The sequence below is a fragment of the Phragmites australis genome, chromosome 11 (genome assembly GCF_958298935.1).
Source record: "Phragmites australis chromosome 11, lpPhrAust1.1, whole genome shotgun sequence".
NCBI lineage: Eukaryota > Viridiplantae > Streptophyta > Magnoliopsida > Poales > Poaceae > Phragmites > Phragmites australis.
The window spans coordinates 1704872-1717023 of record NC_084931.1 but is presented as its reverse complement, the minus strand read 5'-3'; the positions used below and the strand labels follow the sequence as shown (position 1 = coordinate 1717023).

The 12152-nt window shown below is 48.4% G+C and overlaps 1 protein-coding gene across 1 annotated transcript; it reads left to right on the top strand.

Moving 5' to 3' along the window:
• The first annotated feature begins 643 nt into the window (after nt 1–643).
• LOC133885321 (L-ascorbate oxidase-like) lies at nt 644–2867 on the top strand. Its single transcript, XM_062325018.1, has 4 exons — nt 644–1114; nt 1210–1422; nt 1515–1691; nt 1805–2867. Exons 1-4 carry the CDS (start codon nt 746–748, stop codon nt 2747–2749), a joined length of 1704 nt encoding a protein of 567 aa, XP_062181002.1. The 5' UTR covers nt 644–745; the 3' UTR covers nt 2750–2867.
• Nucleotides 2868–12152: the final 9285 nt, after the last annotated feature.

The window sequence follows — 12152 nt, the reverse complement described above, 5'->3', positions numbered from 1 at the left end:
TTGGATGCTGAAACAGTGAAAATATGCGGTGCCGACGTTGCTTGATACACCTTTCTAGGTTCAGGACTGACTGACAATATCAATCCGTAACAGTAAAATATCGGAAGGAAATGGGACGGTTGGTTCGGAGAAATCGCCGATGGCAATTTCAATTCAACGGGTAGATAGGAGTAGTTCCGCTGATGCACCTCGTGGTTGTTACTTGTAGCTGGTGAGCGGTGACTGGATCATGTCTTCTGGGATTAAAAATTAAGCAGTTGACGATCGACAATTGGGGCGGCGGCTAGCAAAAGCACTTGATTTGTACACACAACAGATCAATGTATAATACGCTCTAATCAATGTTTGACTGTTGTTTCGTCTTTTTTTCATTACCCATATCAAATCGTGTTTTTCTTTAATTTCCCTCTTGCATAATAAGAAAATTATTGATACTTGGACTCGATCAAAGAGAATATAAACTGAGACTAACGACTTAGTTTTGCCGCGTTGGTAGATCTCTAACCATATGCGTGCATGTACACATGCATGCACACATAGAACGGTTCAATCATTTGGTCCCGTCGAGCACGCGCACGCGCACGCGTTCATGCATATAAAGCCTCGTGGTATCACCCAGCTGAAACACACAACAATCTATCGCTCACCAATCAATCGAGCTCCAAACTCTCAAAAACCCACGCCAAGCAAACCCAAAACCATCTCCAGTTCGTCGATCTCATCGCGACTGAGAAGTGAGAACACGATGGTGCCGTCGCGGCGGCCGCTGCTCGCCGTCGTCCTCTGCGCCTGCTGCCTCTGCTCGCTGCCTCTCTTCTCTGATGCCAAGGTGCACCACCACACATGGGACATCCAGTACCGCTACAAGTCCCTCGACTGCTTCGAGAAGCTGGCCGTGACCATCAATGGCGAGTCGCCGGGGCCGACCATCCGCGCCACGCAGGGCGACACCATCGTGGTGACCGTGCACAACAAGCTCGAGACCGAGAACACCGGAATCCACTGGCACGGCATCCGGCAGATTGGGTCGCCATGGGCTGATGGCACCGTGGGCGTGACGCAGTGCCCAATCTTGCCAGGCGAGACGTTCACCTACAGATTCGTGGTTGACAGGGTAAGCATACATGCATGCATGCAACTGCGTACTACCATCTCCGGCGATAAACATATCAACTGGTAGCTAGACTACTAAACGTGTGCTGATTACAGCCGGGCACGTACTTTTACCACGCGCACTACGGGATGCAGCGCGTGGCCGGACTCGACGGCATGATCGTCGTGTCGGTGCTGGACGGCGTCGTCGAGCCTTTCACTTACGACAAGGAGCACACCGTCCTGCTGATGGACTGGTGGCACAAGAGCGTGTACGAGCAGGCCGTCGGGCTCGCGTCCGATCCGCTCGTGTTCGTCACCGAGCCACAGGTACGTACTGTGCTAGCTTGATTTGAGAAACACAAGATCATGTTCGTCATTGTGCACGAGCCTAATTTTCATTTCCCTGTTGGTTTGCACAGTCCCTGCTGATCAATGGGCGAGGAATATTCAACTGCTCGCTTGCTCCCGGCGGTGCCTGCAACGCCTCCGTCCCTGACTGCGCATTGCCGACATTGTTCACCGCCATACCGGGGAAGACCTACCGCCTACGCATTGGCAGCCTCACGTCCCTCTCGTCGCTCAACTTCGAGATCGAGGTAGACGAACGTCAGCTGAGTGCATTTGTGCTACCGATATCCTAATTAGCCACATCTTCATGCGAAGACATGCTGCAAAACATGCAAATTGATCTGTCTTGAATGTTTTGCAGGGCCATTCGATGACGGTGGTGGAAGCCGACGGTCACTACGTGAAGCCCATCGTCGTGAAGAGCCTCTTCATCTACTCCGGCGAGACGTACTCCGTCCTGGTGAAGGCCGACCAGGACCCGTCCCGGAACTACTGGGCCGCGTCCCACGTCGTCGGCCGCGAACGCAAGACTCCGAGCGGCATGGCGATCGTGAGCTACGTCGGCAACAACCCACGGATGCCGCCGCCCACCGCACCGCCGGCCGGCCCCGCTTGGAACGACACGGCGCCCAGGGTGGAGCAGAGCAGATCCATCGTTGCGCACCCGGACCACGTCGAGCACCCGCCGGCGAAGGCCGACCGCACGCTCCTCCTCCTCAACACGAACAACAGGATCGACAATCGCGTCAAGTGGGCCATCAACGGCGTGTCTCTCAAGTTCCCCGCCACGCCGTACCTCGTCTCCATGAAGCGCGGGCTGCGGGCCGCGTACGACCAGCGTCCCCCGGCGGACACGTACGACTACAAGAACTACGACATCGCCTCGCCGCCGGCAGCGAACGGGACGGTGGCCAGCGCGGTGTACCGGCTGGCGCTGGGGTCCGTCGTGGACGTGGTACTGCAGAACACGAAGGCGCTCAACAACAAGAGCGAGACGCACCCGTGGCACCTCCACGGGCACGACTTCTGGGTGCTCGGCTACGGCGACGGCAAGTTCGAGCCGGAGAGGGACACCGGGAAGTTCAACCTGAGGGATCCGATCATGAAGAACACGGTGGCGCTGCACCCGCTGGGTTGGACGGCGGTGAGGTTCGTGGCGGACAACCCCGGGGTGTGGCTGTTCCACTGCCACATCGAGGCGCACGTGTACATGGGCATGGGAGTGGTGTTCGAGGAGGGCATCGAGAGGGTCGGCCGGCTGCCCACGTCCATCATGGGCTGTGGACGATCAAGAGGCCTGCACTGAGCTAGTCAGTTGTGTACAAGTTGTGAATAAATCAAAACAATTTATTTCAATAATTTTAGCAGCTACAATTTTTTAAATTGTATGTACTTATACTACTGTTACTGCATGATAAATAAATAAATCGGTCTGTTTGGCATAATTTAGAGGTGGTTATCCATAGCTCTACATAGGGATGAAAACGGTCGAAAACGATCGGAAAAAGCTTTCACCATTTCCACTTTCACATTTTTTCTCGAAAGTGAAATCAAAAACGATAGTACCGGAAATGAATACGGCGTCGATATTACGGAAATATCGATAACGATATTGTCAGAACGGAAACAAGCCGATATCGATTGGGAATCAAAATTATAGAATAATAAACACCGACGTAACGCTACTCGCAATCACGCCTATGCACCATGTATAGGATCAAGTCAATTGATCGATGATTACATACAAACACACTATGAGGATAATATCAAATGTTTAACTTAAGTAATAATACCATACATGTTCGACTTATGACAGATCAAACAAACACACAAGTATTGAAGTATACAACCAGACACCAGAACATCGCAACATGCTAACATCCAACGAGATAGACATATCACATATAGTTTTTAGTTTAGACTTAACATAAACACATAATAGTTTAGACTTGACATAGATTTATATGGGTTGGACTGCTTGTGGATGTGGGCCTTCAGATATGATGGTGAAAAACGGTAATTACCAGGCTTAAAATACGATAATTACCGGCTAAATACGGAAAAACCTGGAAACGATCGGAAGAGCCCAAAATCATTTCCACTTCCATTTCCGGGACGTAATGCCATTTCCATTTCTATTTCTTCGGTATATCATTTTCGGCTGCTACGGTCGGAACTTCGAAAACAAGCCCCGGAAAACCGATATATATCATTTCCGTTTTCATCCCTAGCTCTACAAAGGCATAATTTAGAGGTAGTTATTCATAGCTCTACAAATTCTTGAAGCTAGAGTTGTGAGTAGATCAAGAGTCTTTAGTTTATACATTTTGTATCTCGTTTCTATTTTGGGCTAAAAATAGATATTTAAATCATTTTATTTTATTCTATAAACTCTAAATTCTGTACGGATCTCGGAGCTAGAGCTCTGCCAAACATGATCTAAATCTGTCACACCCGATTTCAAAAGAATAAATTAGGTGCACTCCACATATATGACAAGATCAGTTTCATCATACATATAGTGACTTCATTAGTAACAAACAGTACAATATCGTATAAAAATAACTTTATTGAAACAAATATCATAGTTTTAAACAGCAGTGGAAGCTTTATGGCACACCATAGGCAATCAATTGGTGGCAACGCGAGCTAGGATGCTCCGTCTTCATTATAATCTTCAGCTTCCATGATCTTCACGTACCCTTCTCCAACTGAGTATATATATCATACTCTGCAAGTGCAGGAAATCATGACATAAGAGGTTAAGACAAGAAAGGCTTCACTCTTATTTACTGCATCTATGTCATCCTAACCTAGGACTAAAAAAAGCATAGCAGTCCTATTTACTATATGTGATGACACCAACATTAAGAAAAACAGCTCATCAGATTACATCCGACTACCAAACTCATCAGGTGTCCCACAACCTGCTACCAACTCATCGGGTTACCACCACACGACTACCAAACTCACCAAGTATCACACAACCTCCCTAGGGTCATGTTAGTGTTGGGGTTGTCTCCAACGGCTCTGCAGCGATGGAGGGCAGCGGCGAAGGCTCGATGATAGCTAGAGCTTTGTGCAACGACAGGAACTCAACGGGGATCAGTCAGGGACGTCGACGTGTGAACGACGACCACAGGCGTGCACCCGGTCGATGTCGGGGGGTAGGTTCCGGGGGGAGGCTCGAGCAGCATGGCTACGGTGACAGGATGCGGCGAAGCTTCAGCGGCGGTGCGAAAGCTCTCGGGTGGAACAAAACAGAGGGAATAAGAGGGTTTAAGCGCGGTAAGACGAAAGGAACCTCGGTCGGGGGTTTGATTCAGGTTTTATAGCCGTGGGCAGCGGATGCCAAGACGTGGGGACACGGTGAACATGAGGGAGCGACAGTTTCAGCCAACAGAGATGGGCGAGCGACGGTTACAAGCGGGACGGTTGTGGCGTAGTGAGAAACGGGCGTCACAAACCTACCCCCCCCCCCCCCTTAAAAGAAATCTCGCCCTGAGATTTGGGTGAATTAAAGTGGTTAGAAGGAAGAGCATGTGGATTTGGAGTTTGTCTTGCGATCAGTTACCCCCCCCCCCCCTAAAAAATTAGTTTGTTAAGAAAACACCATGCAATGTTCGCTAGTTCGTTGTATACAAAGATGAGCTTTCATTCACTAAACAAAAGGGCACCTAAGTGAGTGGAATATCTTAATCGTTAAGGGTAGTCTTTCGAAGAAGATCTTCTTCTTCTCCTACGGAATTATCGAGAAGTCTAACAAACGTCCTTTATAACTATGGTAACATTCCTACATTCGACATATAGCTTTGATACCACTTCGGTCACACCCGGTTTCAAAAGAACAAACCAGATGCACTCCACATATATGTCAGGATCATTAGTGTTAAATAGTACTCTATCGTATAAAAATAACTTTATTGAAACAAATACCAGAGTTTTAAACAGCAGCGGAAGGATAAGAGGAAACTCCAACGAAAGCTTCAAGGCACACCACAATCAATCGACTGGGGGTAACACGACATAGGACGCTCATTCTTCATTATAGTCTTTAGTCTACTTAATCTTTGCGTAGTCTTCTCTAACTGAGCAGCATTTATTATTGGAAATAGCAAGTGTAAATATATATCGTACTTTGCAAGTGTGAGAAAGAATTATATGAGGGCTTGAGATAAGAAATGCCTGACTCAAGTTTACTGCTTATATGCCATCCTAACTTAGGAATTGAAAAGGCACAATAGTCCTATTATTTGTTTCAGGCTGCTTCTAGCTTCAGCTTCTGTCAGAAGCCTAGAAGCCAGAAGCCCAAACAAACGGGTTTGCTGAAAAGTGGCTTCTAGAGAAGTCAAAAGCCTGCTTCTGAGGAAATGAACTAAAAGCTGAGAAGCTAGCTAAGAGTAGCTTTTCTAAGAAGTAGTGTGCTGAGAAACCAAAAAATTATTGTAAAATCCAATAGCTAAAATCCAAAAATAGTTTTTCAGAAAAGCCAAAAGCACAGCTTTTCAGAGAAGCTAGAAGTAGAAGCCCAAACAAACAGGCCCTATGTGTGTTGACAACAACATTAAGAGAAACAGCTCATCGGATTCCATCTGACTACCAAGTATCCCACAACCTGGTTAGCAACTCATCGGGTTACCACCACCCAACTACCAGAACCAATCATCCCAGATCCCCCACTAATCATGAAGAAGTCCAAGTCCGCTCTTGACCGTGAACACGAATGATATATCGGTTTTACACTCCATAGAGGTTGGACACTTTACCCACGAGTCGTGACTCCCATGTTGCTTCACACTTCCGAGGTGTAGAGCTGGGGTCTCACTACAAAGCCTTTACAAAGCGCCTCCAAATCTGTATGCACCCACTAAGGTTTCACTGCTAACAGACTCCACTGCAGAGGCCCCCTCTTGTGCCACTCAATAGCCAACTGATGCATACAGAATAAGGAGAATATCTAATTAATTGATCAAATTGTACTCATATAAGCCTCATAGTTGCGATGTTGTTCTAGACATGTCCATGAACCGATCCTTAGGATCAAAAGCAGGTACTCACATATCTCCCAATACACATACAGTAGCCATACCAACCAAACCAACCTGTCTAGATCCCTACGATCCATGTTTCCATAAAATATTACCCAAGCCGGTTAATGTTGCATAGACCATTTAAAATACTAACATTTAAACCATCCAACTCGATAGCATGACTAAGCATTTCTACCCTTGACACCCAAACTACAACACAAGCGACAAAGATAATCATGGAAGAATCTAGTAAACCCTAGTAGTGGGATTCATATTGATAAGCATGCAACTAAAAGTAAAAGATACACTTTCCTACAATAGGGTCAATGTGATCAAAGACACTTGCCTTCAATAGTGGGTTGCTCAAACTCTTCAAAAGTCTGGTCTTGCAAGTTCACGAACTGCTTGTCTCCTATCGCATTTGCGAACACCGAAAACAAGAAAGTACAAATATCTAAAATAGTACACCAAACAACAGCAAGGTGCTATAAAAAGCCTACTAACTAAAAGTACTCGTTACTACGATCGCGTGAGCGTAAGAATCGCCTGAAACAGAGCTATGACAAAAAAATTATATAGGTTTTAAGCTATAGGGCCTTTCTGTAAAAAGAATAGGGACTATTTGGTAAAACAAAAAAGTCTAGGGGCTATTTGTAAAATTTAGAGACTTCTATGCAAATAAATAAAACTATAGGGGGCTAAATGTAAAAACAAGGGCTTTATTATGAAAACTACAAGTCTAGGGATCTAAATGCAAAATTACCTAATTAAGAGAATTATCAAATTAATTATTAATTAGAAAATACTAATTGTTGTGTCATGGTGATGTCAGCACACTGACGGGCTCTGGTGCGCTGAAGTGGACCACCACATAGGCGAATACGCCGACATGGCACATTGACGTGGACTATAAGTGTTGGCTTGGATTATGTGACACGTTGTGGCTTCCAATTGGCTCACGAAGGGGTACGTCCAAATCTAATCGTGGTCGTTCATCAACAATTGGACGAAGGAGGAGGTGCCTACCTTGGTTCTGGCGGTCAGTGTCGTCGACAACAGGCGGGCATGGCTCGGGAGGGTCACTGGTATCACGCTCTGACGGCCGGTTTGCGACAGCGAGCGGGGGAAGCGGGTGCGGGGACAATAGCAAACCGCCCTGAGGGTCACGTTGGCGTCGGGGTGGTCTCCAACGGCTCAGCAATGGTGGAGGGCAGCAACGAAGGTTCAGCGATAGTTGGAGTTTCGTGCAGCGGCCAGAACTCGACGAGGATCAGTCGGGGACGTTGACGTGCGAACGACAACCACAGGCGTGCACTCGGTCGATGCTGGGGATGGCTCGAGCAGCACAGCGGCGGTGACAGGATGTGGCGAAGCTTCGGTAGCGCCGCAAAAGGTCTCGAGTGGAGCAAAACCAAGGGAATGATGGGGTTGAGCGCGGCAAGACAAAAGGAACCTCAGCCGGGGGTTTGATTCAAGTTTTATAGCCGCGGGCAGCGGTTGCCAAGACGTGGGGGCGCGGTGAGTATGAGGGAGTGGCGATTTCAGCTGACGGAGATGGGCAGGCGATGGTTATAAGCAGGACGGTTGCGGCATGGTGAAAAACGGATGTCACAAACCTAACCCCTTAAAAGAAATCTCGCCCTGAGATTTGGCTGAATTAAAGTGGTTAGAAGGAAGAGCATGTGGCCTTAGAGTTTGTCTTGTGATCAGCTGCCCCCCTTAAAAAATAGTTTGTTAAGAAAACACCATGCAACATTTGGTAGTTCGTTTTATACAAAGATGGGCTTTCACTCACTAAACAAAAGGGTAAGTAAGTGAGTGGAATATCTTAATCGTTAAGGGCAGTATTTCGAAGCAGATATTCATCTTCTCCTGTGGAATTATCGAGAAGTCTACAAACTTCCTTTGTAACTACGCTTATGTTCCTATAGCCGACATATAGCTCTGATACCACTTTGGTCATACCCGATTTCAAAAGAACAAACTAGATGCACTCTGCATGTATGCCAGAATCAGTTTCATTATACATGTAGTGACATCATTAATGATAAATATTACTATATCATATAAAAGTAACTTTATTGAAACAAGTAACAGAGTTTTAAACAGCAGCGGAAGAACAAGAGGGAACTCCAATGAAAATTTCAGGGCACACCACAGGCAATCGACTGGGGAACGCGACCTAGAATGCTCATTCTTCATTATAGTCTTCAATCTACTTGATCTTCGTGTAGTCTTCTCCAACTAAGCAGCATTTATTATTAGAAATAGCAAGTGTTAGTACATATTGTACTCCATAAGTGTGATAAAGTACGACATGAGGGCTTGAGACAAGAAAGGCTTGACTTAGGTTTACTGCATCTATGTTATCCTAATCTTGGACTCAAAAATACACAACAGTCATATTTACTATGTGTGATGACACCAACATTAAGGGAAATAGCTCATCGGATTCCATCCAACTACCAAACTTACCAGGTATACCACAACATGACTACCAACTCATTGGGTTACCAACACCCGGCTACCAGAACTAATCATGAAGAAGTCCAAGCCCTCTCTTGACCGTGAGCACGTTTGATATATCAGTTTTACACACTGCAGAGGTTGCACACTTTACCCACGAGTCGTGACTCCCGTGCTGCTTTACACTTCCAAGGTGCACCAGGAACAAGCTTCACAGTGTACTCAATGACAAATGGCTCATTCCCTGCTACCTCATTTTCGTCGTTCTCGTCCTAGTCCCATTGTGTCGCCTCATCGAAGATGATGTTGCGCGACTCGGTGATGCGCCTGCTGACAGGGTCATAACAACGGTACACCTTAGACCTGCTCTCGTAGCTGACGAAGATCATCAGCGTGCTGCTGTCATCAAGCTTCTTTAGGTTCGGCCATGTGTTCTTCACGTGCGTGATGCAACCAAAGGTGCGGAAGTAGTGGACTACAGAGCACTCGCCATGCCACGCCTCGTAAGAGGTCTTTCTATCGAGCGCTCGTGTTGGGGCACGGTTGGGGACGTGGATAGTGGTGGAGACAGCCTCACCCCAAAAGTAGCCAGGAGGCCCTTTGCCTTGATCATGCATCAAGCAATGGTGACGACACTTTGGTTGCGGAGCTCAACCACCCCGTTCTGATGCAGTGAGTGGGGGGCAATGAGCTGCCGCTAGACGTAGTGTTGCAAGCAGTACTCGCTGAACTCCACAGATGTGAACTCTCCCCTCTCACGGTTAGAGAAGAGGACCTTGAGTTTTCTTTTAGATTCAACTTCAACTATCACCTGGAAGTTCTTGATCGTCGTTGACGTCTGGTCCTTGCTGGAGAGCAGGTTTAGCCACATATAGTAGCTCAGATCATCAACTGACAATAGGAAGTACCTGTTGCCGCTAGGTGTCATAGGCACGATCAGTCCATAGATATCACCATGGACGAGGTCGAGAATGTGCGCCGCCCATCGCCGTGCCTGGTCCGAGAAGGGGGCCCTCCTCTGTTTCCCAGTGAGGCAACTTCCGCATACCTGATCAACATGATCAAGCAGTGGCAACCCGCGCACCATTTCCTCATGAGCGAGCTTGCACAGCGGCTGGAAATTCGGGTGCCCGTATCTGGCATGCTGGCACCAGGCCACCTCCGAGCTGCGTGCTGGCAGGCATACTGGCCGCCCAATGTTCAGCTTCAGGATGTAGAGGCGTGTCGAGGACCGCCTCACCCGCGCGAGGAGCTTGTGCTGCTGGTAGAAAATGCGTAGAATCCCGGCATCGATCTCCACTTTGCAACCGGCCTCGTCGAGTTGACCGAGGCTCACAATGTTCACCGTCAAACGAGGAATAAAATACACAGTCGTCAACGTGCGATGCTTGCCATTCATGCAGCTGAAGACGATGGTCTTGTGCCCCTCGATCTCCACAATCGAGCTGGCGTAGGTGTTGGCACGGGGCTGGATTCGCCAGTCAGCGGTGTCGCAGGTGAAGTTAGGGAAGAAAACGATGTGTGAGCCATCAAGCACATCGGCTCCTCCTCTTCTCCATGGGCCACGTGGGCTTGTGCAAACTTCTTGGGCTTGCTGCAGCAGTCCTTGGCCCACTGTCTGGCCTTGCTGTAGTTGCGGCAGAATGCTCCGAACCCGGCTCGCTGCACGCGCCGCTTCTATCATCATGTGCACCACTACCACGGCCATGCCTGCGCGACTTCCCATGCTTCTTGCTACCACTGGACCCGCTGCCCTCACTATTGTTCTCGTGGATCTTCAATCGCGCAAGCCACTCTTCCTCCGAGAGCAGCAGGCGATGCTGCTTGTCCACGACGGGTGTAGGTACCAGCTTGTGGTGCTGTTCCATGGCTCGAAGATGCTCCATCACCTCCGTCACCGAGATCGTGTCGACGTCGAGAAGCGTCTCAATGGAGATTGCAACCTGAGATGCTCGGGGATGACTTGCAGCATCTTCTTTACGATCTCAGCGTCTGTGACGTTGCCGCTGAGGATGCGGATGTTGCTCGCGAGTCCGGTGATTTGGAGTGAGAAATCGTCGATGGTTTCACCATCCTTGAAGGCGATCTCGCCAAACTCCTTGCGCATCTACTACGCATTGGCGTCACGCACATGTCGGATGCCAATGCACACCATCTTCACTGCCTCCCATGCCGATCGCGCCATCTGTTTGACCATGAGCGACCCAAGCATCTCGGGTGGCACGGCGTGCAAAATTGTCTCCAGCGCAAGCCGGTCCTCCCTATACTAAACGATCTCGCCTTGCTCCGGCTTGATCGCCTGCCAGAGCCCTTGTGCCTACAGGTTCATGCGCATCAACAACGATCACTCCTAGTAGTTGGTGTGCGTGAGCAATGGGTACTACACGGAGGCGCTTGTCTTCTTGACGACGTGCTCAACGATGATCACGCCACCACGACACTCGCGGCGCTGCGTGGGCGAATGCGAGATACGATGGTGACGAGGCGGCAAAGGCGATCTTCCGTCATTCGTTGTAGAATACATAGACATCATCGCCTGGGGTTGTAATCGCTCCGGTACCAAATGTAGGAGTTAAACGGCGATTCCTCGCCACCAGTGAACTCTGTGGACTGGAAACACAAGTTTTTGGCGCTGCAAACTCACAGTTTTTCATATTATATTTGATGACTATTTAAAGGAAATCAACTAGCTAAACAAAGGAACTAACCTGCCTATATGCGTGGCACGCAAGCATGACGATTGCGCCATCCTACGATCGCAAACTTGCCATGCATGACTTAGACGCACTCTCGCATGAACTCGCATGCGTCGAGCGCGAGCTACAACTACTCACGGCCATAACAACTAGACAGTTGGTGTTCAGACAGATGTTGACGCTGACCCCATCAATCATGTCTCGAGATGATGCTGCCACGACAACACCAGATGGACGATCAAGATAGGCTAGAAGGCCCGATGAGCCCAACCCCTGTTTTCAAACGCTACTGCGTGTGGGTCCAAGGCTCAGACGAAGCCTTTTCTATTGTCAATTTCGTAACAGCTGTCCCGGGCCACACAGACAGAATTGCAGAGGCTTTCAAAGCTATAGCTATCCAATGGGAACATGATCCTCTGACTTCACAGCCAGTGAAGCTAGTGACTTCACCCTGTTGTAGACCATCGGATCAAAAATGGATAGACAAGACCGACCGCTACAGGACCGTATGCTACAA

What these genes read in the sequence shown, in the direction of transcription:
- LOC133885321 (XM_062325018.1), top strand. Translation starts at nt 746, where the DNA reads ATGGTGCCGTCGCGGCGGCCGCTGCTCGCCGTCGTCCTCTGCGCCTGC. An exon ending in TGTTCGTCACCGAGCCACAG is followed by an intron (nt 1,423 to 1,514) that starts GTACGTACTGTG and finishes TGGTTTGCACAG; the next exon opens with TCCCTGCTGATCAATGGGCG. An exon ending in CGCTCAACTTCGAGATCGAG is followed by an intron (nt 1,692 to 1,804) that starts GTAGACGAACGT and finishes AATGTTTTGCAG; the next exon opens with GGCCATTCGATGACGGTGGT.